The sequence below is a fragment of the Molossus molossus genome, unplaced genomic scaffold (assembly GCF_014108415.1).
Source record: "Molossus molossus isolate mMolMol1 unplaced genomic scaffold, mMolMol1.p scaffold_m16_p_20, whole genome shotgun sequence".
Taxonomy (NCBI): domain Eukaryota; kingdom Metazoa; phylum Chordata; class Mammalia; order Chiroptera; family Molossidae; genus Molossus; species Molossus molossus.
This window is the reverse complement of record NW_023425356.1, coordinates 13,328,149-13,352,737: the sequence shown is the minus strand read 5'-3', so window position 1 is coordinate 13,352,737 and position 24,589 is coordinate 13,328,149. Positions and strand designations below refer to the sequence as shown.

At 45.2% G+C, this 24,589-nt stretch overlaps 2 protein-coding genes, 1 non-coding gene and 1 pseudogene across 5 annotated transcripts; 1 reads left to right on the top strand and 3 right to left on the bottom strand.

Moving 5' to 3' along the window:
* Positions 1-772: 772 nt before the first annotated feature.
* DCLRE1B (DNA cross-link repair 1B) lies at positions 773-9,895 on the bottom strand. 3 transcript variants are annotated; one of them, XM_036273373.1, is made up of 4 exons: positions 8,850-9,420; positions 8,285-8,450; positions 7,378-7,560; positions 775-3,387 (listed from the first exon to the last, which is right to left on the bottom strand). In XM_036273373.1, the coding sequence occupies exons 2-4, from the start codon at positions 8,370-8,372 to the stop codon at positions 2,312-2,314; spliced, it is 1,347 nt and encodes a 448-aa protein (XP_036129266.1). In that variant the 5' UTR covers positions 8,373-8,450; positions 8,850-9,420; the 3' UTR covers positions 775-2,311. The 3 variants fall into 3 exon arrangements, with proteins under 3 accessions (XP_036129265.1, XP_036129266.1, XP_036129264.1); XM_036273371.1 differs by lacking the exon at positions 8,850-9,420 and adding an exon at positions 9,438-9,895 and having other exon boundaries at positions 777-3,387; XM_036273372.1 differs by lacking the exons at positions 8,285-8,450; positions 8,850-9,420 and adding an exon at positions 9,438-9,895 and having other exon boundaries at positions 773-3,387.
* LOC118638106 lies at positions 8,094-8,200 on the bottom strand. The gene has a single exon (XR_004961062.1). It is a non-coding gene; the product is annotated as a U6 spliceosomal RNA (small nuclear RNA).
* Positions 9,896-10,116: 221 nt separating the features above from the next.
* On the top strand, positions 10,117-19,543 carry AP4B1 (adaptor related protein complex 4 subunit beta 1). The gene is made up of 11 exons (XM_036272066.1): positions 10,117-10,248; positions 10,397-10,535; positions 11,904-12,128; positions 12,699-12,829; positions 13,209-13,356; positions 13,877-14,373; positions 15,473-15,556; positions 16,153-16,256; positions 17,844-18,051; positions 18,268-18,549; positions 18,804-19,543. The coding sequence occupies exons 2-11, from the start codon at positions 10,423-10,425 to the stop codon at positions 19,229-19,231; spliced, it is 2,220 nt and encodes a 739-aa protein (XP_036127959.1). The 5' UTR covers positions 10,117-10,248; positions 10,397-10,422; the 3' UTR covers positions 19,232-19,543.
* A 1,077-nt stretch (positions 19,544-20,620) lies between these two features.
* LOC118637652 lies at positions 20,621-21,861 on the bottom strand (annotated as a pseudogene).
* Positions 21,862-24,589: the final 2,728 nt, after the last annotated feature.

Below are 24,589 nucleotides of genomic sequence, written 5' to 3'. Positions count from 1 at the left end.
CATGATATATGTACAAGGATGTCATTGTGATATGTATAATTGTGAAAAAGGGCACACACAACAATATGGAAATGATTTCAGATATGCCCATATGATAGGGCATCATACTATTAAAATATTTAATATACTATTAAAATGACATTTTGAATATTTAAAAATACAAGGAAATGCTTAAGATATTAAGTAACCCACAGGATATGAAACTATATACAGTATTACCCTTTTAAATCCTCACCCAAGGATATTTTTCCATTTATCTTCAGACAGAGTTTGGCAGGGGGAGGGGGACACATTCATGTGAGAAAGGCACATTAACTGGCCACCTCCTGCATGACCCCAACAAGGGCCAAGGACCAAACCGCAGCTGAGGTACATGCCCTTGACTGGAATCGAACCCACAACTCTTTGGTCCTCGGGCCGACACTCTAACCACTGAGCCAAACTGGCCAGGGCTACCCAAATCTTGAAAAAAATTATATATTTAATTCATTTACATGCACAGAAAAAGGCAAAAACAATTATATATGGACTTGAGATAGAGAAGCAATTATAATTTATTTTTAAAAAATTATTATTTTTTCTTTAGAGAGACAGGGAGAGGGATAGATAGAAACATCGATGAGAGAGAACATTGATTGGCTGCCTCCTGCATGCTCCCACTGGGGATTTGGCCCACAACCTGGGCATGTGCCCTGACTGGGAATCAAACTGTCAACCTCTTGGTGCATGGGTTGACACTCAACCACTGAGCAACACCGGCCAGGCGATAATTTAATTTTAAAAAAATATTTTCATGACTTCCAAAGTTTCTTATTTTATATATAAACTTTTTAAAGAACCAGAGGTTAAGAGAACTGATATTTCAAATACCCATCATGTGGTAGGCACTGAGCTAGGAATTTCCCCAATTATCTAACCTCTATGGCAACCAGGAGAGGTAGGTATCTCAGTCCCTGTTTTATTGATGAGGAACAGAGGCTCTGCTGTTTAAGCCTGGTCTACTGGCCCAGGGTGCCCTGGATTCAAGCCCAGGACAATGCCTGTTTCCTGCTGTCCCACAGGCCTCACCTGCTGCAGCTCCCAGTGGGCCCATGGAAGGCTTACAGTGAAGGTCACTGACAAAACACAGCTGTGGACAGTTTACCCAAGAGCAAAGCTCAATTTTAGTCTCTAAACTTCATATCTTCCTCCCAAAGTATAAAACTGTTTTTCCTATACAAGAAACAGGCTTCATCATTACAAAGGCCTGAGGATCCATTCTGAAGCAGTTTTTATCCATGTGCCCAGCTCTACATGCCTGTGCCCTCTGAGCCTGCGGTGTCTGCTGTCCTGCTTATTGCTTTGGCATTTCGTCAGGCTGTGAGCAGAAGGACAGGGCAGAACTGCACACCCCCACCCCTTCCACCAGCTGGCTCCTTGGTCTCTGCCCTGGATACTAAAACAAACAGGCTGTGTGCTCTGGCTCCCTACTCAATCCAAGGGTGGGGGGAGAGGGAGGCAGTAAACATCCCAGCTATGTGAACAATCAGGAATATCTGGCAGCACATTTGATCTTTTGTAACTTTATTTCAGTCAAAGTCGGCCTCCAGGCAGCTGGGAGGCTCATCATACCCTAAGTCTAGTTCCAGGTACTGCCTTGGTGAGGGGTGCCCAATCCCCCAGCTGGCTCTGTTCCAGGTAGGTCCCCAGTGACACCAACTGCAAACTCTCATGGAAGCAAAGATGGAATTTTCCTCTACTGTTCCAAGGCTCTTCATCACTTCCTGTTCCTTCCCAGAGGCAGAGACAGGAAGTAGCTTGGATCTGGGGTCACAGCAAGTCACTGACATCCAGGATTGGAACGTGCTGCCCAGATCACCACTTTATCCTTCAGCACCACAGTTCCTAATTTAAAAAACAGAACTACCTAGGGACTTTTGTCTAGGAAAAGGGAGGAGGGGACACGGAGAATAGCACAGGACACACAAAATAACAATGGGAATGAACTGGGCCTTTTTGATGCAAACTCTTTAACCCTTTCTGAAGCTACCTAAGAGAACTGCATGTTCAAAAAAGCTGGAGAAATACTATGTTAACAATGTAAACAGATCATTACTGCAAGCTTCTTAGAACCTCACAGGGGCTCACACTGCCAAGGGGTTTTAATGAAAACAGTTTTCAAACAGTCAACTATAAACAGGATTCCATAGGCATTAGGCTTCCAATGAATACACTTTGAGAAGTGTTCCGAGAAGTGTTGCTTCTCTGAAAGGATCCTGAAAAGACAGAAAAGGCCCTAAACGAACTCCCCACCAGCCATTAGTCACCATCTTCAAAACTGTAGTGCTGGATCAAACAAGGTTGTACTCTCCTCTCTGAACTTCACCAAGGATTTATGGTATTTTTCCATTTGCTGGTCGAAGCCCCTGGAAGAGAACCTTGCCTGGAAAAAGTTCACTGGAGTCAGAAGGTATTTTAGTGCCAGGCCACTGAACTCAGGAGCCAGAAGAGGGACAGCCTTGCTGCGGTGAGAGGGGGGTGAACCCTGGCTCCTCCAAGTACGCTGGTTCCCTGAGACTGCTGAGCCATCGCTCTCTCCCCTGGGGACCAAGTGGGGCCCTACGCCAATTTCCTCCCCAGTTTCTGGAGACCTTAAGTGAACTGAAAAACCCAAGGGGGCAGTCAGTACAGTCACCATCTTCTGGGACTCAGAGAAAGGGACTGCCTCATCCCTCTCTTTGCTGCAGAGGTCTGGGGACAACTGCTTCCTGATTTGCAAAGGATGGTGGGAGGGCTGCTTCTCAAGGTTCCCACAGAGGTTCTTGTTATTAGCTTTTGAGTCCCTGTCAGCTTGAAATTGATCAGCCTTTTCCTCAAGAGATTCAAACATGACACCCTGTGTTCTTGGCCTACATTTCCTTTTTAACAGCCAGAAAACACTTGGTTTCCTAGAGGAGGAACTCATGTATTGCTGTACAGAGTCTGGAATCAGGGGCACCGAGAGCCTGGGGCCCAGGCTGTCCTGAAAGTAGTCCCTATACGGCTGTCGACTGACAATGGGCACCACCTGGCAAGGCTTTAGTGCTGTCACAAAGGCACGAAGCTCCGAGTAGGAGGAATGGTCAGAGTAAGGGATGACATGGATATTGGGGTGGGAGCTGGGGATTTTCCGGCTTGTGGGAAGGATAGCAATAGTAGGGTGGGTCTGGTTCCAACGCAGCATGGCAGAATGGCAGATCTCCGTGTGGTTCACGGCATGGATGCGGCCAGCTTTCTCCTCCACTGTGAACACATCTGCCAGGCCCAACAGCTGCACCAACTCCAGGCGACAAGGACTCAACACCACCCAGGTCTGAAACTCCAGGGCCAGCTGCTCCAGCAGGGACTCTTTCCCCAGGTGATAGAGTCCTGAATAACGGTAATGGAATTGGGGAAAGGAAAAGAATGAAGCTATTGGGGAATCCTAATAAATCAACCAAATAGTCAACAAAAATACACAATTTAACGGGGCAATCAGGGATGGGATGGCATTTGAGCTGAGATATATGGAAAACGGGGTAGGGGAAGTTAACACAGAATTCATTCATTCAGTTAAACAAAGGAAAGCATTTACCAAGTGTTAGACACTGTGAAAACAAAGTCTCAGTCCTCTAGGAGTGTAATCTACATGGGCACCCAGAAACCATGTGGTTAAGGGCAACTTTAGAGGCATGCACACAGTATTATGAGGGCACAGAAAAGTATCTTCCAGTTGATGGAGTTAGAAAAAAGTTTCCTGAAAAATGACAACTGAGCTAAGTCTTAATGGGTGGGTCCAAGTTAACCTGGCAAGGGAAGGGAATGGCAGAGAACATTTTAAGAGGGGTCAGTTTGGTGTTACTAAAGTACAAAGAAGGAACTGGCAAGAAATAACACTAGACCTTCAATGAATAATTAGATAAAGAAGATAGGGTACATATATACAATGGAATACTACTTAGCCATAAGAAAATATGAAATACTGCCATTTGCAACAACATGGATGATCTTGAGTATATCATGCTAAGCGAAATAAGTCAGATGGAAAAGGACAAGAACTATATAATTTTACTCATAAAGTGGGATATAAAACAGAAGAAAAACAAACAAACTCATTGACGCAGACAATAAACCTGGTTGCCAGAGGGGTAGAGGGTGTGGGGAGAGGAGGAAAAGGGAATCAAATATATGGTGACAGAGGGAGACTAGATCTTGGGTTGTGAGCACACAACGCAATATACAGATGATGTACTATAGATTTGTACACTTGAAACTTGTATGTTATTAACCAATGTCATCCCTATTAATTTTAATATATATATATATTTTTTACCCTCACCCGAGGAAATTTTTCCATTGATTTTTAGAGTGGAAGAGAGAGAGGGAGAGAGAGAAAGAAACATCGATATGAGAGAGACACATCAATTGGTTGCCTCCTGCACAACCCTGACCAAGGCTAAATTTAATTTTTAAAAAATGACACTAGAGAGGTAAACTTGGACTTCATTTTATAAGTAAAGGGGAGCCACTGAAGGGTCTGAGGAGGGAAAATGGCTCATCCTAACCTTAACAATAACATGATCAGGGCAGGCAGGGCTTTCAAAAAGATACTGTAGCAACAGTGTGATTCAACACCTTGGAGAAGACACTGGAAGCAGAGGTACCAGTGAAAAGGCTCACACAGTACTTAACAGAAAAAGATGGAGGCCTGAATTTGAATAATGTGATGGTAAGAGACACGGAAATGTGTTTAATAGTTTTTCTCAGACCTTTTGTGGAGGTATATTTCAAATCCACAACCAGATTGTGAACTTTAAAGAACTTATAATTTTATATCTACATTATTCCTATGGTTCTAAACCTTACTCTTTATTTATTTATTTATTTATATTTTTTATTAATTAATTAATTTATTTTTGTTACAGATGTTTCTCCTTTTTCCCCCACTGATTCCCCCCCACCTCCCCCTACCCTGTCCCCAGCTTTGTTGTCCATGTCCATTGTTCATGCATACATGCATATAAGTTCTGTGGTTTATCTCTCCCCCACCACCCCCTCTTCTGGGGATTGTCAGTCTATACCCCACTTCCACATCTCTGGGGCTACCCCATTCCTCAGACTGTTATGTTCATTATATTCCACAGATAAGTGAGATGTGATACTTGTCTTTCTCTGCTTGGCTTGTTTCGCTTAGGATAATACTCTCCAGGTCCCTCCATGTCGTCTCAAAGGATAAGAGATTTTTCTTTCTTACAGCTGCGTAGTAGTCCATTATGTATATGTACCAAAGCTTTTTTATCCATTCGTCTACTGGTAGACATTTGAGCTGTTTCCAGATCTTAGCTATTGTAAATAGTGCTGCTACAAACATGGGGGTACATATATTCTTTCTGATTGGTGTTTCAGGCTTCTTAGGGTATATTCCTAGAAGTGAGATCACTGGGTCAAATGGAAGTTCAATTTTTAATTTTTTGAGGTAACACCATATTGTTTTCCATAGTGGCTGCACCAGTCTGCATTCCCACCAGCAGTGTACTAGAGTCCCCTTTTCTCCACACCCTTGCCATCACTTATTGTTTGATGATTGGTTGATGGTAGCCATTCTGACAGATGTGAGGTGATACCTCATTGTTATTTTAATTTGCATCTCTCTGATGCTTAGTGATGTTGAGCATTTCTTCATATGTCTCTTAGCCATTTGTATGTCCTGTTTGGAGAGGTGTCTATTTAGTTCCTCTGCCCATTTTTTTTTTTTTGTCCTCACCCAGGACATTTTTTGTTCAGATAGAGTGGGAGGGAGAAAGAGGAAGAGAGAGAAAGAGAAACATCGACGTGAAAGGGACACATCGAGTGGCTGCCACCTGCACGACCAACCAGGGCCGGGAACAAACTGCAACTGAGGTATGCGCCCTTAGCGGGAACCGAACCCGGGTCTCTCTGGACCGCAGGCCGACGCTCTAACTGCTGAACCAAACTAGCCAGGGCTCTCTGCCCATTTTTTAATTGGGTTCTTTTAAACCTCACTCTTTAGGCACAAACGTAGCTGATTTTCTTTTCTCTTTCCCTATCCCCCCACCTTTTTTTTTTTTATACCTCTTCTACGTCCTTCATTACTAGACTATAAGCCCTAATATTATCTTTCTATCCCACTGCTTATCAGAATGGTTGGCACATAGTAGGGGTTTATTGTATATTTGCAAAATTAACTAAGCCCTGCTACAGCACCCTCCTAGCTAGCTGTGCTTCTCTGGGAAACTCTGCAATACAAATGCCAAGAATAGTAGGACTGATAGTTCTTCATGAGCAGTCAAGCCATCCTGAGAGTAAGGGATATTTCTCAATTTGGTAGTCACCCTGGAAGGTATACAATTTTTCAATGCCTTTGTTTAACCCTACTTTAAAACTCCTTTCAAAGTTGGGGCACCTCCTTTTAAAATTTTCACCATGGTGGCATGGTGAATTTTGGAAACAATAAAAAAAAATCATTTAGAACGAAACCTATTATATTTTTTAAAACAAGAATTTATTTTCATAAACTATCTCAAAAAAACAATTCCAAAAGAAGAGTCCCCAAAATATTTTGTACTCTTGTGGAATCAATAGAACAAGCATACAGGTAGCTTTTCAAGGTACCTACTTTTAAGCACAGCACTCACTTGAATATCTACATACTGATACATTTCATTCACTCATATAACAACTATGAAACACCTCATCAGGTATTAATCTAGGCATTTGGGATATATCCATAATTTTAAAAAAGAGCCCTGCCATTGTGGAACTTACAGTCTAGTGGGGGAGACAGATAATAAAAACTAAATACAATACATACGTAAATTATGGAACCCACTGTAAGGCTATGAATGCAATATTGTTCTTCTCCTACATAGGGTTCTTTGTCCTAAGAGCAATGGTTGGTTGCTTTTAGGATCAAGTTCAAAAGGTCTTACAAGCACTTCAGCCTCCCCTGCCTTTCCAGCTTCCTCACCCACTGTGCGCCTATTACACCAGCTGCTGCTCCTCTGTTCCACAAACACATGAGGCTTCTTCCCACCTTCAACCATGCTCTCAAGGAGTTCATGTGGGGGTGAGGGGCAAGGAAAGTGGGAGGTAGACAATAAATAAAAAGCAACAGCATATTAAAACACAGAGTACATTGGAAGGTAATGAGTGCAATGAAAAAGTTGAATGGTTAGGGGATCAGGAGTTGGGAATAGGGGAGTAGGAATGGCGGGCAGATGGCAATTTTAAATAAGATGGTCAAGGTAGGTTTCCTGGAGAAGGGGAGGTCGGCATAAAGACTTGAAAGATGAGAGACACCTACAAAGAACCTAACAGCACTCCCTATGAGTGAGAGCAAAAGGAAAGAAAACCACTTACCAATCTTTACATTATGATGTGGGTGCTTTCGAATGAGTTCCACAATCTGGTGGGCAGCTTCTTGCTGAGAAGGAAGAACCAGCTCTGGGTTGCAATTGGTGTTGTCTAGGTATAAGGTATGGATCTGTTTCCCCACTCTCAGGGCTGGCTCCTTTAGCATGGACGGTGTGTACCGAAAATCACCTGGGGGCAGAGTCAGAGACAAAAGGATAGAAGACAGGTAGGTCTCCCTCCTCCAACAACAAATGGGCATTTGCTTTGTGGCTCTTGGAAAATCTGGAGCCTGGCACTGAACTAATACACATAGTATAGCTTTCTTGTGGGAATGTTTCTATCCTGCTCCTTTAGAAGGTCTGGACCCTTAAAGAGGGAGAAATCAGTTCAAAAAGGGTTCATGTTGCCCTGGCCAGTTTGGCTCAGCAGTTAGAGCGTGGGCCGGTGGACCAGAGTCATGGGTTTGATTCTGGTCAAGGGCATGTACCTTGGTTGTGGTTCAGTCCCTGGCCCTGGTGGGGGTTGTGTGGGAGGCAACCAATCGATGTCTCTCTCTCTCTCCTCCCCTTCACACTCTATATCTTAATATCCTCAGGTGAGGGTTAAAAAACAAAAAAGTGTCAGTGCTCATATGAGATGAAGCCAAGCTTCCAGACTTCTTTTTTTATCATTATTAAATTTATTGGGGTGACACTAGTTAATAGGATTATATGGGTTTCAAGAAAAATGTGGAACGCTTCATGAATTTGCTGCTCATTCTTGTGCAGGGACCATGCTAACCTTCTCGGTATCGTTCCAATCTTAGTGTATGTGCTGCTGAAGCGAGCACTCCAGACTTCTATTATGCGTAAAGGCTGCTCAAGAAAGTAATATATAGGCTGAGAAAGTAGGAGGGACCCCTCGGGAGGCCCACCTGTATACAGGATGGTTCCAAAGTATCCTTCAAAGAGAAACATGACAGAGCCAGGGCAGTGATTGGCATCTATCAGGGTTACAGTCATGGTCTCTCTCCCAATTTCATCTAGAGGCAGGACGTGGCTCTCACCAACCTCCAGGGCTCGGATCCACTGCTTAGATACCTGAGGAAACAGTAGGTCATATCAGTGAACACAGACTCCACTTCTTGATATCCCCTAAACCAGGGGATATTCCTTTCCTGAATCAGGGAAAGCTAACCAAATGCTGAGCCACCCTGAAGCAGAAGCTGTAATTTGGATTCCCAAACAATGCCCCGCCCCCTTCCTTCTCCCTCTCACCACCCCACCTTCTGTATTATTTATTTATTCCTAATGCGAGGACATTTTTCTATCTATCATTAGATAGATTGGGAGGGAGGGAGAGAGAGAGACAGAGAGAAACATCGATGTGATAGAGCCACATTGACTGGTTGCCTCCCGCTGACCTGCCGACCAGACCAGGGCGGGAGGGAACCGCAACTGAGGTACCTGCCCTTCACCAGAATCGAACCCGTGACTCACTGGTTCTCAGGCCGACGCTCTAACCGCTGAGCCAAACCGGCCAGGGCCCTCTGGGCAGTGTTAAATTACGAGTCCAGAAAACAACCTAGTCAGCGATTATCAAACTTTCTTGATCATAACAATCTCTTGAGGGCACCTGTTTAAAAAAAATCCCACCAGATTGCCAGGACCTTCACCGCCTGTATCTACCGAATCAGACAGGGGAGAGGGGAGGCGGTGGAGCATCTCTCTCCAGCACATTAGATGGATTCTTTTTTTTTTTCTTTTTGAGTTTTTAAATATGTTTTCATTGATTTTTTAAAAAAATTAATTAATTTTTGTTACAGATGGATTCTTTTGATGAGGGAAGTTTGGGAAACACTAGCCGAGCTTATGTTAAAAGGAAGGAAGTTTCCTTCGCTGGACTAAAAGATCCCCCAAGTCCGCCGGCTGGAAGCCACACTCGTGTCCCGGCTAACGATGCACTTCGGGGTTCAAACAGCTCCCGACGGTAACAGCCAGTCCTCCCGGCCCTACTCTAGGCCTCCAAGGCTGAGACGGTGCCACCCAGACGCCTGGCCCAGGGGAGGCCGACTCCAGTCCCCGTACCTGCAGGCGCCGGTGCAGGAGGAAAGCCGTGACTGGGGAGCAGTAGAGGGGCCGCGCCCAGGTGCTGGACAGCCCCACGGTGTGGTCCGCGTGCATGTGGGACAGGAAGAAGAGCCGCGCGGAACCAGCCCGGCGCAGGCTCCAGAAGTCCACAGCGATGGGCGTGTGGGGGATCAGCACCCCGTTCATGGTGGCGGGCTGGAGACAGCAGTGGGACACGCATGGAAAGGGCTCCGGCGTGAGCCTCCTGCAGCGGCCCTGAGAAAAGTCCCGCGGGGGCCAGCCCAGGGCAAGAGACCCTGAGGGGGAAAGCCGGCCAGGACAGGTCTAGGTTCCTCGAGTGGGCAGAGAAAAGAAAGAAGTGACCGTGCTCTGGGAAGTCCGGGGTGAACTCGCACACTGCGGAAGCCGCTCTGCGGAGCGTCTTCCCGTCCCGCGCGCGGGAGCCGGCCGGGCCCACGGCCGAGCCTCCACTCAAAGCGCGCGCTGCCGGCGGAGACAGGCCGAGGTAGCCGACTCCCGATTGCCCGCCGCCGTCCCGCCAGACCGAGCCGCCGGCAGCGCTCCGCGGCGAGAGGCTGGGGGAAGGGCGGCCGAAGGCTGCGGCCCAGGTTCCGCTCCGCGCTCACTAGGAGGGTGAGTGGCAGCTGCTGGGCGTGGTCTCTGAGGAGGAGGCGGGACTTCCGCGGAAAGCGTGTCAGGACCTATCCTTGATGGCGGCCGCGTGGAGGCGCCAGAAAGGCTGGAACTGAGAGGGTGGGGTCTGCGGACTGTCGTCTGAGGGACTGGAAATCCCGCCGAGGGCTTGAAGGTAGAGAGATCTGTGGGCGGAGGGAGCCTGCCGGCTTGTCCCGGGGATGGACCCCAAGGGCTTGCGGAGGTGGGGGGCTCGCAGGTGCCAGGCCCTGGGGAGGCCACGGCTGCGGCTCTAGTCTCTTCACTGGCCCTTCCTTGCCCAGGTTCCCTCGTCGGAGCGTTCGGGAAGATGCCGTACCTCGGCTCAGCGGACGTGGTGAAGGAGCTGAAGAAGGCTCTGTGTAACCCTCACATTCAGGCTGACCGGCTGCGCTACCGGAACGTCATCCAGCGAGTGATTAGGTACCAGCGCCCTCACGCCCCGCCGCGGGCCGCGCCGGAGCCGGCTGCCCCCGAGAGGGAAGGCGCCTTCCCACGCGGCAGTGCTGGGATTCGGGCGTCCTGCTTCTCGGGTGTGCCATCCGGTCTCCCCCGTGAGGCTTATTTTCTACCTCGCTTACTCGGCTGGGTGTTTGCATCCATATCTTGAACTTAAACTGCTGACTCCCAGACCTGCAGCGTATCAAGTCCAGACCTTTTTTATCTTCAGACCCACAGATCCTATTGCTTGCTTGTCATTTCCGCCTGAATGTTTCTTCAAAGACATGCAAAAGAGTACCTATATCCTTCCCTCTCCCCAAACCTGCTCTTCCACGTGTGTGCTTTGATGACTGTCGCTACCCAGCTGACCAAGCGTGGGAATCAGTCTTGATGACACCGATCTTCACTTCTCAAGTCAGATGGAGTCATAGTTCCAAATGTCCATCCTTTAAAAAAAAAAAATAGGTGCTGTAGCATACTAGCAGGTCACCTTGCCTCCTCATTTTAGGCAGAATGATTTTTCCAACATATGAATTTGAACATACAAGTCTGGCCTACAGCAGTGGATCACAGACTTTAGTATGCATAAAAGTCCCTGGCAGTGCTTTTTTTTTTTAATATAAAATTTTCATCCAATCCAGTAATTGTGATTTCAGTAGGATGGGGTAGGACCCAGGAATCTATATTTTAAAGAAATATCCCGTGTGAGTACTGTGGGAGATCATAGTTTGAGAAATGGTGATCTACAGAATAAAGTACAAACTTTTAATCATAGCACCCAAGGAATACTCTGCTAACTCAGCTACTGGCAGACTCTCAAAAGAACGTACCATTCTTGCTCAAAACAATGTACCGCATGGCATGTATCATTACCTATCTGCCACACCTGCCTGGTGAGTCCTGCTCATTCAGCTAAAGTAATACTTCCTCTGTGGAAGCCTTTTATGACTTCCTGGCAGTAGTAGACCTCTGGATTCCCGTTGCCCCATGTCTTCTGTTATAATGCTTATTTATTGTACTGTAATTAGTGGTGTTCCTATCTGGCTTCTTAGTAGACTATGAGTTCCTAGATATCTGAGACCATACCTTCTTCAAGATTATGTCCCCAGAGCATATCCCTGAATGTAAAAGCTGAATTTCACTGGAATGAATTGAGGAAAAGTGTTGAATAAATAGAAGAACGTTTATTGCAGGCCCCTGGGTGACATAATAAACAAGGTGGACCTGGTTGCTTCCCTCTCAGAGATCACAATGTAGTTGGATAACTAGGACACATAAAGAATAAAACCCTCCATTGAAAGTTGGGAATTATGTGTTTTCACTTCTACCTGCTATGTGTGTCGGTTTCAGGCACATGACTCAGGGCGTGGACATGTCTGGTGTTTTCATGGAAATGGTGAAGGCCAGTGCCACTGTAGATACTGTTCAGAAGAAGATGGTTTATCTCTACATGTGCACATATGCTCCTCTGAAGCCAGATCTGGCTCTCCTGGCCATCAATACACTGTGCAAAGACTGTTCGGACCCCAACCCGATGGTGCGAGGGCTGGCACTACGGAGCATGTGTAGCCTCAGGTGAGCACTCTTCCCTGTTACTCAGTGGCTGATGAATTTAGGATGTCAAAGAGTAGGTTTTCATTTTACTATATTTTATTTTTTCCATCACCATTTATCCCCTCTAAACCTCCCCCAATCCTGCCCCCTCTTCCCCTGCAATCACCACACTGTTGTTCATGTCCATGAAGGGGTAGGTTTTTAATGATGACAATTTATTTGAGCTCCTTTATCCTGGGAAAAACACTATTGTAACCTGGAAAATTGCTTTGGCTTAGAAAACTATCATATGGGTTCAATAGAGGGAGTTTTTCATCTTTACTTTAGGTGAAATAGTTCTAGTTTGGGTTAAAAATTTCTAAACAGTGTGTGTGTGTGTGTGTGTGTGTGTGTGTGTTTTGCTGCCTGTACAGCATAATTCCCAATGAAAAGTCAAATAGACTTTTTTAGTTTGGCAGCAGCTTTCTCCAATTCATGATCTGATAGATGCACATTCAGACATTCACTAAACCCGCTGTTAAGTTAGTGGGGGCTGAATTGTGTCAAACCTAGGATTTCAGGATCTGACTGATTCCAGGATATGTTGCTTAGGATGCCTGGTGTGCAGGAGTATATCCAACAGCCTATTCTCAACGGTCTGCGGGATAAGGCTTCATATGTCAGGAGAGTGGCAGTCCTTGGCTGTGCCAAGATGCATAATCTTCATGGAGACTCTGAAGTGGGTAAGTTTCAGTGTAATCCATTCTAATCAATATTTATTTGTGCCTGCATTATATGTATGACTTTGTGAAAGATTATGTAGCTTTGGTAGAAAATAATAATGTGGCCCAGTTTCTGTGCATGTCCCTTGACGAAGGATTGCAGGGCTTGATATTTTCTGAGAATAGAGGAGTCCTTTCTTTGGGGCTCAGGTGAGATCCTTTGCCTTAGCTACTTAAAACAACTTGGAGATGGCAATTTTTTGGCCTTGACTTTGTATTGCCTTTGTGATTTTTGTAGCAGAGAAGTTCAGCTTTGTCTGCTTGGAGCTATTACTCTGGCTCTATTCCCGTGACACTGAAGCTTTTCTTCTTTATCTGAGGTCTCTCTTCTCTTTTATAGATGGTGCTCTGGTAAATGAATTATACAGTTTGCTGCGTGACCAGGATCCAATTGTGGTGGTGAACTGCTTGAGGTCTCTAGAGGAAATTCTGAAACAGGAAGGAGGTGTTGTCATCAATAAGCCCATCGCCCACCATCTCTTAAATCGGTTTGGATGCCTCATCTCAGTGCTCTTTTTATTGTGATGAGATCTTCATCCTAGTGGAATCTTATTGATGTGTTGAGTTAAGGAAAGATCTTGAACAACTTCTGTAGAGTAGTAAAGAAAGTTAATCATAACTATTAACTTCCTCATATCTCATTGAGAGAATTTCATTTGCCTTAGTTCCTTTCGGTGATACAGAGAGATGGCGGAACTATCCTGTGGGGATAGGTTCTGTCCTCCTCTACAGTCATTGTGTCCCTCAAACTAAGCCATTTATGCTGTCTTAAAATGTAGTGGATCTGGAGCTAGGGTAAATTGATCATGACCGTGTCTTTGGTTTTAGATGAGTTTTAGAATTTAAAGTCTAAATAGTATATTAAAAGGATAATTTGATTTTGACACAGCCTATTTTTAAGAATTCTACCTTTATTATGATGGACAGATGTCTGGTGACATGGCAGTAGCATGTAGATGGTCCTAATTTTATTGCTAAAATAGTACTTTTGTTATCTTTTTTGGATAGAATGTCCAAACTGGATCAATGGGGCCAGGCTGAAGTATTGAATTTCCTGCTACGCTACCAACCCCGCAGTGAGGAGGAGCTGTTTGACATTCTCAATCTGTTGGACAGCTTTCTCAAGAGCAGTAGCCCAGGCGTGGTGATGGGAGCCACCAAACTTTTTCTGATCTTGGCAAAAAAATTCCCCCATGTACAAACGGATGTGCTTGTGCGAGTCAAGGGATCTTTGCTGGCTGCCTGTTCTTCAGAGAGCCGAGAGCTCTGTTTTGCTGCCCTCTGTCATGTGCGCCAGATCTTGCATAGTTTGCCAGGTCACTTTAGCAGCCACTACAAAAAGTTTTTTTGCTCCTACTCGGAGCCCCACTACATCAAGCTGCAGAAGGTGGAGGTGCTGTGTGAGCTGGTGAATGATGAGAATGTGCAGCAGGTGCTGGAGGAGCTTCGAGGTTACTGCACTGATGTGTCTGCTGACTTTGCACAGGCTGCCATCTTTGCCATAGGTAGGTGTCTGCTGCTTTTTTTTTTTTTTTTTTTTGGAGAGCCTACACCACCCAGCTAGAAAGCTGTGGAACCATAGAGAGCAAAAGGAAAGGAATCTTACTTCAGAGACAGAGTACCATGCACCAAAGAATTGGGACAGTGATGACAAATGCAGGGAGGAAGGTTTTTTTGGTTAACCTTGGTTTTGCCATATTTTCTAGGATAGAGAATACAGGTAACTCAACTATAATACTTAAATTTTTTATTGCTTTCTGTTGTTTACTATCCCAAATACTTTCCTGTTCACCATCTTACCACTCTTTTATGAGGCAGCCAGGAAAGGTGGACAGTGTTATTAGCTTCATTTTAAAGATGAAGAAACTCAGGCACCAAAAGGTTATTAAACTGCCAAAAGGTCATATGGTTCCTGAACTGGGACTGGAACCCAGCTTTCCTGACTCAAGGTTCTGTGTTACTTCACCCCCAATTGTTTATTGAGTTTCTACCGTGGGCTATGCATTGTGCTTACATATGGACCAACACAGAATAAGTCCTAAATCTTACAGCCCTTTTCATACTACTTACTCTGTCTGGAATTTAAAAGGCTAGAGTAACGCACAAAATGAAAGCACCTGGGGAGCTAAGTTTTAGAGGGCTTCAAGTGAGGAGGAGAGGGAATCTTCCTATGTAGAATAAAGTGTGGCTACTTTTAGAGGCAGAGAAGAGGGAAGTAGGAAGAGAGTGGAAATTCTGCAGTCAGGACACTGCTGCCAGGTGTTGCCAGCAGGAATAGTCCTGTGCAGGTGTATTTCAGACAGCGCTGCTGCCTCCTGTCTGGGTGCCAGATAAATACCTTTGTTTCTGAAAGTTTTCAACCTTGGTCAGTGGGAAGTTCTTTTTCCATGAACTTTCAGTTTTCTACTGGTCTATGAAAAACCAATAAACAAGGGATTCTATTTTACCAAATTTCTTTATATAGCAAACTCAGATTTGTATTTCATCAAGCAAGGGGTGATGTTTTTAGGTCTCCCTGGTTGTCTTTGGCTGGTGGGAAATTGTGTTAGAATGAGGTGCTAGTATTTGACTTAACAATTTTCTCTTCTTTTCCCTCCTTTGTAGGTGGCATTGCCAGGACCTACACAGATCAGTGCATGCAGATTCTAACAGAGTTGCTGGGACTTCGACAAGAGCACATTACCACAGGTAATGGCTACCTTTCTAGGTCTTTTTTGGTTACTTGCCTGGCCTAGAATAGTTGCTCAAAAAAAATTTATTGCTTGACATTTCCCCACCTTTACTTCTCATTTTGCAATGGCAGCATAATGTAAGCAGTGGCTTCCTGGGATGGGACTAGGGTGAGGTAGGCAAAATGCCTAGGTTGCAAAAATTTAAAGAGACACTCACTCTCAGGTTCACGCCAGAGCTAACCCTGTGTCTTCCTAAATTATACACCCTCGGCCCCTTGCTTGGCTCACTGTAGTCCCAGTTCCCATGGCTCCCTTTATACTGTTTTTAGAGTGTCACTCAACAACACTACCCCACATTTGCATACAGCTTTACATTTTACCAAGTGCTTTCACATCCATTAGCTCATTGACACCCACAGCACTCTGATAAGAGCAACATTCACTTAAGTTATTGCCTACATCAGACATTTCTCAGATAATCATTGATCACCCCTCCAACACCTGTTTAAAGAACTTCACCTAGAATCTAGTCTGAACATAGGACTTTTCTTAAGGTTCTTTCCTGCGTGGAGGCTCTAATCCTGTGCTTTTGTGTCCTGAGCTGTGTTGTAGTGGTGGTGCAGACTTTCAGAGATCTGGTGTGGCTGTGCCCTCAGTGTACGGAAGCTGTGTGTCAGGCCCTGCCCGGCTGTGAGGAGAACATTCAGGACAGCGAGGTAGAATAATTCTCTTTTACTTGTAGGAAGAGGGCGATGCGTGGGACCCTGCTCTCTGAAGTGGAATCTATTTATTCTTTCTGCCTAGTGTCCGAAGCGAAATTCTTAGAATTGGTGGCCACCTCAGATTTTCTTTTAGAAAATCTGCAAATGGGATGTAAATTATAAAAACATTAGGACTTATCTATGGTTTCTTGGTTTTTTTGTTTTTGTTTTTTTGCATGTATCTTCAGATAGAGCAGGAGGGAGAAAAAGAGGAAGAGAGAGAGAAAAACATTGATGTGGGAGAGACACATTGAGTGGTTGCCACCCACACAACCACAACTGGGGCCAGGGACAAACTGCAACCGAAGTACACAGACCTCTCTGGTCCCTGGGCTGATGCTCTAACCACTGAGCCAAACCGTCCAGGGCTTATCTATGGTTTTTATTACAAATACTTTATACCGTTGTTCTCTTGAGCAATTTTGAATCCAAATTAGACCATGGAGTTTTCAGCTGGAATGAAAGTCATAATTATTTGTGGAATTTTTACAAATATTCAGGCTTCACCCCAGGTCTGCTTAACTTAAATATGCAGGGGTGAGGGACTCAGCCACATGTATTTTTAAGAAGCCCCACAGATGACTGAGTGTACACTAGGTTAATCACCATGATTACTTGACAATCACAAAGTAATTTAGAGAAAATTTTCAGTGGCTTCCACTGAAACATTAAACCCCAAATTGGTACAGAAGCCCCAATGCTGAGGAAGCCTTGTTGTGTCATCATCATAGGCCGTAGGAGTCTTTCTGTACCGTAGGTCAACGCTCCAACCGCTGAACCAAACAGGCCAGGGCGGCCGTAGGAGTCTTGAGTCTCCTTTTGTGCAGTAGAATCTCATTCCTGTTTGTTATAGAAAGTATAGGAGGTGGATCGATCGATACAGTACAAGTTGGAATAAACAAAAGATTACCCCACCCTGGCCGGGTAGCTCTGTTGGTTAGAGTGTCGTCCTGCTACTCCAAGGCTGCAGGTTTGATCCCTGTTCAGGGCACATACAAGAATCAACCAATGAATGCATCAGTAAGTGGAACAGTCCCTGGCCGAGTGGCTCAGTTGGTAGGAGCATTGGCCGGTACACCAAAAGGTTGTGGGTTCGGTTCTTGGTAAGGGCACATATGGGTTTGATTCTGGTTGGGGCATGTTTGAGATTCTACTGCACCAATCAATGATTCTCTTTCTCATTAATGTTTCTCTATCTCTCTCCCTTCCTCTCTCTCTCTCTCTCTAAAAAAAATAAAAACATATCCTCGGGTAAGAATTAAATAATAATAATAAGTGAAACAACAAATCGATTTCTCTCTCTCTCTCTCTCTCTCTCTCTCTCTCTCTCTCTGTACCACAGGCTGATGCTCTAACTGCTGAGCCAAACCAGCCAGGGCTCTGTCTCTCTCTAAAATCAATCAATCAGTCAATCAGTCAATAAATAAAAGATTACACCTTTTCTGCTGACACTAGGGGGAAAGCAAAACCTGTAACTGTACTGTCTCCTGTGTTTTAGACAACCAAAGTTTGAGCACCCATTCTTGTTCCTTCATTCCCCAGGGGAAGCAGGCACTCATTTGGCTACTTGGTGTCCATGGGGAAAGAATTCCCAATGCTCCTTATGTGTTGGAAGACTTTGTAGAGAACGTGAAGTCAGAGACATTTCCAGCTGTAAAGATGGAACTACTCACCTCGCTGCTGCGCCTTTTCCTCTCACGACCCGCTGAGTGCCAGGACATGCTGGGGCGTTTGTTGTATTACTGCATAGGTAGGTTCTCCAGACAGAATGAGTACTTGCCATGACCAGTAGTAAAAATTCCCCCAGCTTTCCTTGTTTAGTGAATCATGTCTGGGACCCAAGAAGAAAATGTTTATATTTTCTAGGGTTTCCTATATCTTTCATTTTTTTCTCCTATTTTGGTTGGCACAGGGGTAGGAGGAGAGTGTTTTGTTTTTAATTAACTCATCTGTTGTCTTGCCTCAGAGGAAGAAAAGGATATGGCAGTACGGGACCGAGGTCTCTTCTATTATCGCCTCCTCTTAGCTGGCATTGATGAAGTTAAGCGGATCCTGTGTAGCCCTAAATCTGACCCTTCTCTTGGACTTTTGGAGGATCAGGCAGAAAGACCTGTGAATAGCTGGGCCTCGGACTTCAACACGCTGGTGCCGGTATATGGCAAAGCCCGCTGGGCAACCATCTCTAAATGCCAGGGGGCTGAGCGTCGTCGCCCAGAACTTCGCAACATTGCATCCTTTGCCACATCAGGTAAAATAGTTTTTGCTTTATATCTTGTCACAAAAAAATTTTTGTCTTTTGCAATGACGTGTAGAAAGTAGAATACCTTAGCTAAATCTGAGACTGCTGCCTAAACTTGTGAGCAAGAAGGAAGTTCATCATTGGCTATCTAAGCCATCTATGCAAAGGTAAAAGCCATATTGTATACTTATGGAAATCTAGATAAAATATAGAGTTTCTATAAATAAAGAACATCTCTTATATAAGTTCTATGATTCTTTTAGGACCCCTGATTCCTGAAGAGAACAAGGAGAGGGTACAAGAACCCCCTGATTCTGGAGCCCTCATGTTGGTCCCCAATCACCAACTGACTCCTGAGCATTTTGAGAAAACTTGGCTTAGCCTCAAAGTTGCTCATCAGCAAGTGTTCCCTTGGCAGGGAGCAGTCCACCCTGACACCCTCCAGATGGCCCTGCAAGTCGTGAACATCCAGACCATCGCAGTGAGCAGGGCCGGGGCTCAGCCATGGAAGGCCTACCTCAGTGCTCAGGATGATACTGGCTGTCTGTTCTTAACAGAGCTGCTGTTGGAGCCCGAGAACTTAGAAATGCAGATCTCCGTGAAACACAGTGAGGCGAGCACTGACACACTGAGCAGCTTTATTTCTGTATTAGAAACTGTGATTGGGACAATTGGAGACATAAAACCATAGCAGAGTCCTGCTACCTGTTCTGAGTGAGGTGAATAATGGCCAGAGTTCCTTAGTTTTTCTTAGGAACTCTTGTAAGTCCAGGTAACATCAAATGCAAAGGAGACTGGGAAATCTAGGAATAAGGATTCTTATGTTTTTGCCCGAAGACCATTGACTTACTCCTCTCAGACCTGCTGGTGAATGACCCCATTTTTCCAGGTGATGATGTGAAGGTTAGTGTTGGTGAGGGGATGGGAATGGGGATCAGGATAATGTGTGGATTCTTTTCTAATCAATCCAAGGATGTTTTACTAATTAAAGGCACCCAATGTATGTGGAGACTGATGGAGTCATCATTCATGGGCATCATTTTCTCCCCTGGATTATTGTAGTGAATTCCTAACTGTTCTCATATCTCTAGTTATGCTTCTTAGGCCAGAGTTCAGAGTCTCCCGTGTCCTTTCTCACCGCTCCCCCGAACACCCTCTGCTGACAAAAGTAAACCACTTTTAGTTCCCAGAATACACCAGGCTCTCTCTCACCTCTGTGCTTTGGTTTTGTTTCTTGCCTAGAACATTTCCTCACCCTCAAATCTTTATTTAAGTGACACTTAGTCTATCTTTCAGTGTTCAGCTCAGCCATGAGCTCTTTCGGGTTTTCTGTGCCCCTCACTGCCTTCATCAAGGGTCTCCTTCAAACTGTAAAAGTCAGTACATGTCTAGCAGTACTATTGTTACAATTTTTTGTCACTCTGCCTCACTTTTTACAAAGTGCTGTAAGTGTATTTGGATGCTGCCTATGCACTCTCCAGTGAAGAGCCAGCACTCAAGGCCCCATGCTCACCCACCTCCTCCGTCTCCACCCCCACCCACCCCCTTCTGTCTCTTTGTAGGCTGTCTCACAAGGGTCAAGAGGTCTCCAGGGAGATATGGGGAGTATCAGAGGTCTAGGTGGCGGCTGTGGGAGAGACAGCATCATGCCTCAGGGCTGAAGGTCAGGAGACTTTTATCTCCAGCCTGGCGTCTTAGGGCCTTCCTCCAGGGCCATAGGAACATGGGGTATGGGAGGTGGCCTACAGAGGGCACAGAACTGGAATCAAAGATCTGGAGAGGTGCAGGTAACCCACACCCTAACTTCACTCTTCCCTGTCCATCCCAGACCTACTCAACTCCCACAGCACCTAAGAAAATGGGATGGCATGAGGGCTGAGCACCAGGGGCAAGTGGGAGGTGGGATGTGTGGGAGATGAGACATGAGAAAGACAGAGGAAGGTAGAAGTGACTGAACCTCCCCCCAGGTCACTAAAATCAGGGAAGGGGTGGTGTGGAGGAGGCAGCAGGCCCACAGAAGGTCAGGAGGACTAGGAAAGGGGCAGGTGCCCAACGGCCATCCTGGTCACTGTAGCGGGGCCTACTGACAGCCCAGCAACTCCACATGCAGGGTGATTTGGTTGTGCCAGGTTATGGGCAGGATGCTCACAAAGTGAGCCAGGAAGGGCATCTCAAACATATTCTTCTTGGGGAATTACTGCCCAAGTTGCCCGGGAAGGCCTTGCTGTCTACAGACCCCTGGTCCATGTACTTGGTTCTGTACATGCCTTCATCACTGTGGGTCACTTTGTAGGCTGCCACATTACTGGATGTGGCCAAAGTATCAGGCCCCCTGCATCATGATGCTGGTCACTCACTTCTGGGAGTGCAGGTCGATCTACAGCCACTGGGAGGCAGAGTTTCAGCAGTCCAGGCATTGAACTTGCCCTGCTGGTCCAGCCACACGTAGAAGGATACCAGCTGAAGGAACTCAGGCCCCAGGTCCTGGAGATACTGGAGCCAGTGATCTATTTGTTGGTGGTGGTGTCCTTCAGGCCCAGGGGTTCACCGCATCCATTCAACTCAAACCAAGGAGTTCAAAATGCAAGGTGCACCTGGGTGGCAGATAATGGGCACCAGCCTCACATACTGAATCTCTAGAGGGAAGTCAAACATGCTGGTCTTCAGGCCATTGTCCAAATTATCCATAAATACCTTGGTCTCCTGAGTCCCCTTTGACTTGGATAAACTGGAACTTTTCCCCACTGAGGCTTTAAGCCACCTTGAAAGTCTTCACTACTTGGCACTGCCTGTGCAGCTGGTGCTCTGTGTCACCACACCTGTCACCTGCATCCTATGCATGAGGTTCACCTGGATTCAGGGGTTCTTACCATAGTTGTTGGCTGTCCAGGCATTGACAATGCCTGTGCAGTGCAGGTGGGCCAGCTCCGGGGCCCAGTGCTGCAAACCCATAAAGCCCAAGTGCATGGACAAGGTAGAGATCTGCCAGCCCCAGTGGAGTGGCACAGATGGTGTCACAGTAGATGCCTATGTAGTCTTGAGAGCACTTGCAGATATACTGGGTGAAGACGTCCCAGCTGTGTGAATCATCAGTCACCTGGCAATTGGCATCATTGTGGCAGGGATTTGGGAAAGGGACCTTACTCAGTCTGGTTGCAAATGAGGCCCGTGAAGCCTTCAGGGCAGAGGCAGTAGAAGGGGAGGTTGTCCTGGCCTAAAAATACGTCCCACCGTCCCACTGTTCAGACACTCACTGGAGTCACAGAAGTCACTGAAGGCAAAGAAGAGGCCAGGGGCACAGAGCAGCCCCTTGCAGAGCATGGCCTGCAGCCACCCCTTTCCCCACTCCCCCCATCCCCGCCCCCCGCATAGTAGGGGACATGGGATGGGGGATCAGGCCACGCAGACCACAGGGCTCTCACTTCTGCCTGATGACCTCTGCCAAGCTGCTAGACAGGTACCTTTATTATCTTCATTCAAAGTTTGTCTCCTTCCTTCCCCAGAGGTTAATGGCATCAAGGAGAGTTGCTTCACTGGCCCAGAACAATTTTAGGAGCCTTTATATGCTGTTTTACATGAATGGGTAAAGGATAGTTGATAATTAACATTTATGGTACATAGAGACGGTATGCAGGAAATGAAACAGAAATGAAGTGTTCTGTGGTCTTGTGCTCTGGTGCGTGGTTGTGCCCTGAGGGGTCTCACATTCCATGCGTCTCTTCCAGCAGCAACTCAAATGCTTTTCACTGCCGAGCCAGTGTACTGGGAAGGATCTCTGACTGAGCCCTTGGCTTCCCCTCACTTTTAATTTTATTCATATCTGGCCACATTTTTACATTAATTGAGACGACTTAAAGCAAGAACAGATTTAATAATGATCATAAAGTATAAATAACTAGAGAATTCAGAATAGGGAAAATGAGAACATCAGTTAAGACCCACTGGTTTGCCCGGCCGGTGTGGCTCAGTGGTTGAGCATTGACCCATGCAACAAGAGGTCACCAGTTCGATTCCATGCCCAGGTTGTGGGCCCGATCCCCAGTGGGGGGCATGCAGGAGGCAGCTGATTGATGTTCTGTCTCATCAATGTTTCTATCTCTCCTTCACCCTTCCCCTCTCTCTAAAAAAAATCAATTGGGAAAAAAAAGACACCCTGGGTTAAGGATGGGGTAACACACAAATGTAAGGGCCTACACAGTTGATCTAGTTGAGTCTCAGATTTAGCTCTATAAGTGATTTGGCAGTCAGAATGAAGACAAATATATATATAACTATATATCATTATATACTTGTCATCAGAGAGGAAGAAACATTCCAATTCGAACTTCTAAAAGGAATTTACATGTAGTTTCACACAGGTGCACTGAGTGATACAAACAAAATTCCTATGGGAAGTTAGCAATGGGTTTCACATGACTGTTTCACACGGTGTTCTTCAATGAACTAGGAGAGTAGAACTTGAACATGGAGCTTAGTGAGGGTATGACTTCAGGGATTTAAGGTAACATGATCCAAATATCCAGCTTAATTCAAGGACTTCTATTACCTAGATACATACATGGACCACATATCCTTCAAATAATTTTTCACTCATCACTTCTCTCAACTAGGCTCTTGATAGGAGTAGATAACAGGCAGTATTGAATATTCTGGTAAGGGCCTGGGTTTTGGAAGTTGTTTGTCCCCACTGGACAATTTTTTTTTTTTTTTAATCCTCACCCAAGGACATTTTTCCATGTTTTATTCAGACAGAGTGGGAGGGAGAGAGAGGAAGAGAGAGAGAAAGAAAAACATCAACATGAAAGGGACACATCGAGTGGTTGCCACCCACACGACCCATCCAGGGCCGGGGACAAACTGCAACCGAGGTACGCACCCTTAGCAGGAACCGAACCTGGGTCTCTCTGGACCGCAGGCTGACGCTCTAACCACTGAGCAAAACTGGCCAGGGCCCCACTAGACAATTTTTAAGGACAGTGATTGTTTTTGTTTCCTTCTTACTTCACAACATCTGTCACCTAGTGATTACTCAATAAGTATTTATTGAATAATCGGCTTTAAGTAATTATTTAATGATTCTGATGATGTTTTGGGATGGGTGTTTGAAGTATGTTTTGTTATATAGTATCAACTATGAAGAAAATTATGAAATTCTGTCTAAACTTGGGTTTCTTAAAAGTACAACTATTGACATTTGAGGCCAAATAATTCTTTGTTGTGGGGATTTTCCTGTGCATTGTAGGATGATTATTGGCAGCATCTCTGGCCTCTACTCACTAGATGCTAATAAAACCTGCAGTTGCGACAACTAAAAATGTCTCTAGACACTGCCAAAGGTATTCTGGGGGTAAAATCACCTCCAGTTGAGAACAATTGATCTAGACCATGGTTCCCCAGAGAATGGAAATAGAGGGATCAGGACAGCTTCAGAATTGCTTTTCCAAATTTTGACTTGTTTAGTTAAAACATGGATGTTTAGTTAGGTACTAAAAGAAACAAAATTGAAGTGTGAAGTGCTACCCATTTGGTGTGTTACAAGGGAACAGGATGTAGGTGGTAGAGATTAACTAAATTTTTATATATACATATATATATATATATATATGTTTGTTTTTTGTTTTTTTAGTTAAAGACTATAATTGAAGAGTTGACCTAAAGAAAATTAGGTGTGGCTCTGTGATTGAATAAATGTTATAGAAGGAATCCCAACTATTGGAGTTTATAGAAGATTAAGTTCTACTTGGTTGCTTTTCTGTCATGTAAGGGGCATAGCAGAATATGCAACTGCTGCTTTTGAAATGTGTGACTTTAAGATGACCTCAATGAAGAACTGATTTAACTGTAGCCTGGTTTTACTCATTTATAAGCGAAATGCCTAACCATGTGTACTATGTAGTTATTTAAATTAATATTCCTTCCCCCAGGAGCTCTTTTTAGCCTCTGCAGACATACGGTTTGATCATATCATATGTTAGATGTTTATTTTTTAAATCTACGAGGGTAGTTGATACTGTACTTTTTAGAAAAATAGACTTTGATTGTCTATCTT

What these genes read in the sequence shown, in the direction of transcription:
- DCLRE1B (XM_036273371.1), bottom strand. Translation starts at nt 9,626, where the DNA reads ATGAACGGGGTGCTGATCCCCCACACGCCCATCGCTGTGGACTTCTGG. An exon ending in TCCTGCACCGGCGCCTGCAG is followed by an intron (nt 8,451 to 9,437) that starts GTACGGGGACTG and finishes CTGTTTCCTCAG; the next exon opens with GTATCTAAGCAGTGGATCCG. An exon ending in ACATCATAATGTAAAGATTG is followed by an intron (nt 3,388 to 7,377) that starts GTAAGTGGTTTT and finishes ACCGTTATTCAG; the next exon opens with GACTCTATCACCTGGGGAAA.
- AP4B1 (XM_036272066.1), top strand. Translation starts at nt 10,423, where the DNA reads ATGCCGTACCTCGGCTCAGCGGACGTGGTGAAGGAGCTGAAGAAGGCT. An exon ending in CGGAGCATGTGTAGCCTCAG is followed by an intron (nt 12,129 to 12,698) that starts GTGAGCACTCTT and finishes TATGTTGCTTAG; the next exon opens with GATGCCTGGTGTGCAGGAGT. An exon ending in AGAACATTCAGGACAGCGAG is followed by an intron (nt 16,257 to 17,843) that starts GTAGAATAATTC and finishes TTCATTCCCCAG; the next exon opens with GGGAAGCAGGCACTCATTTG.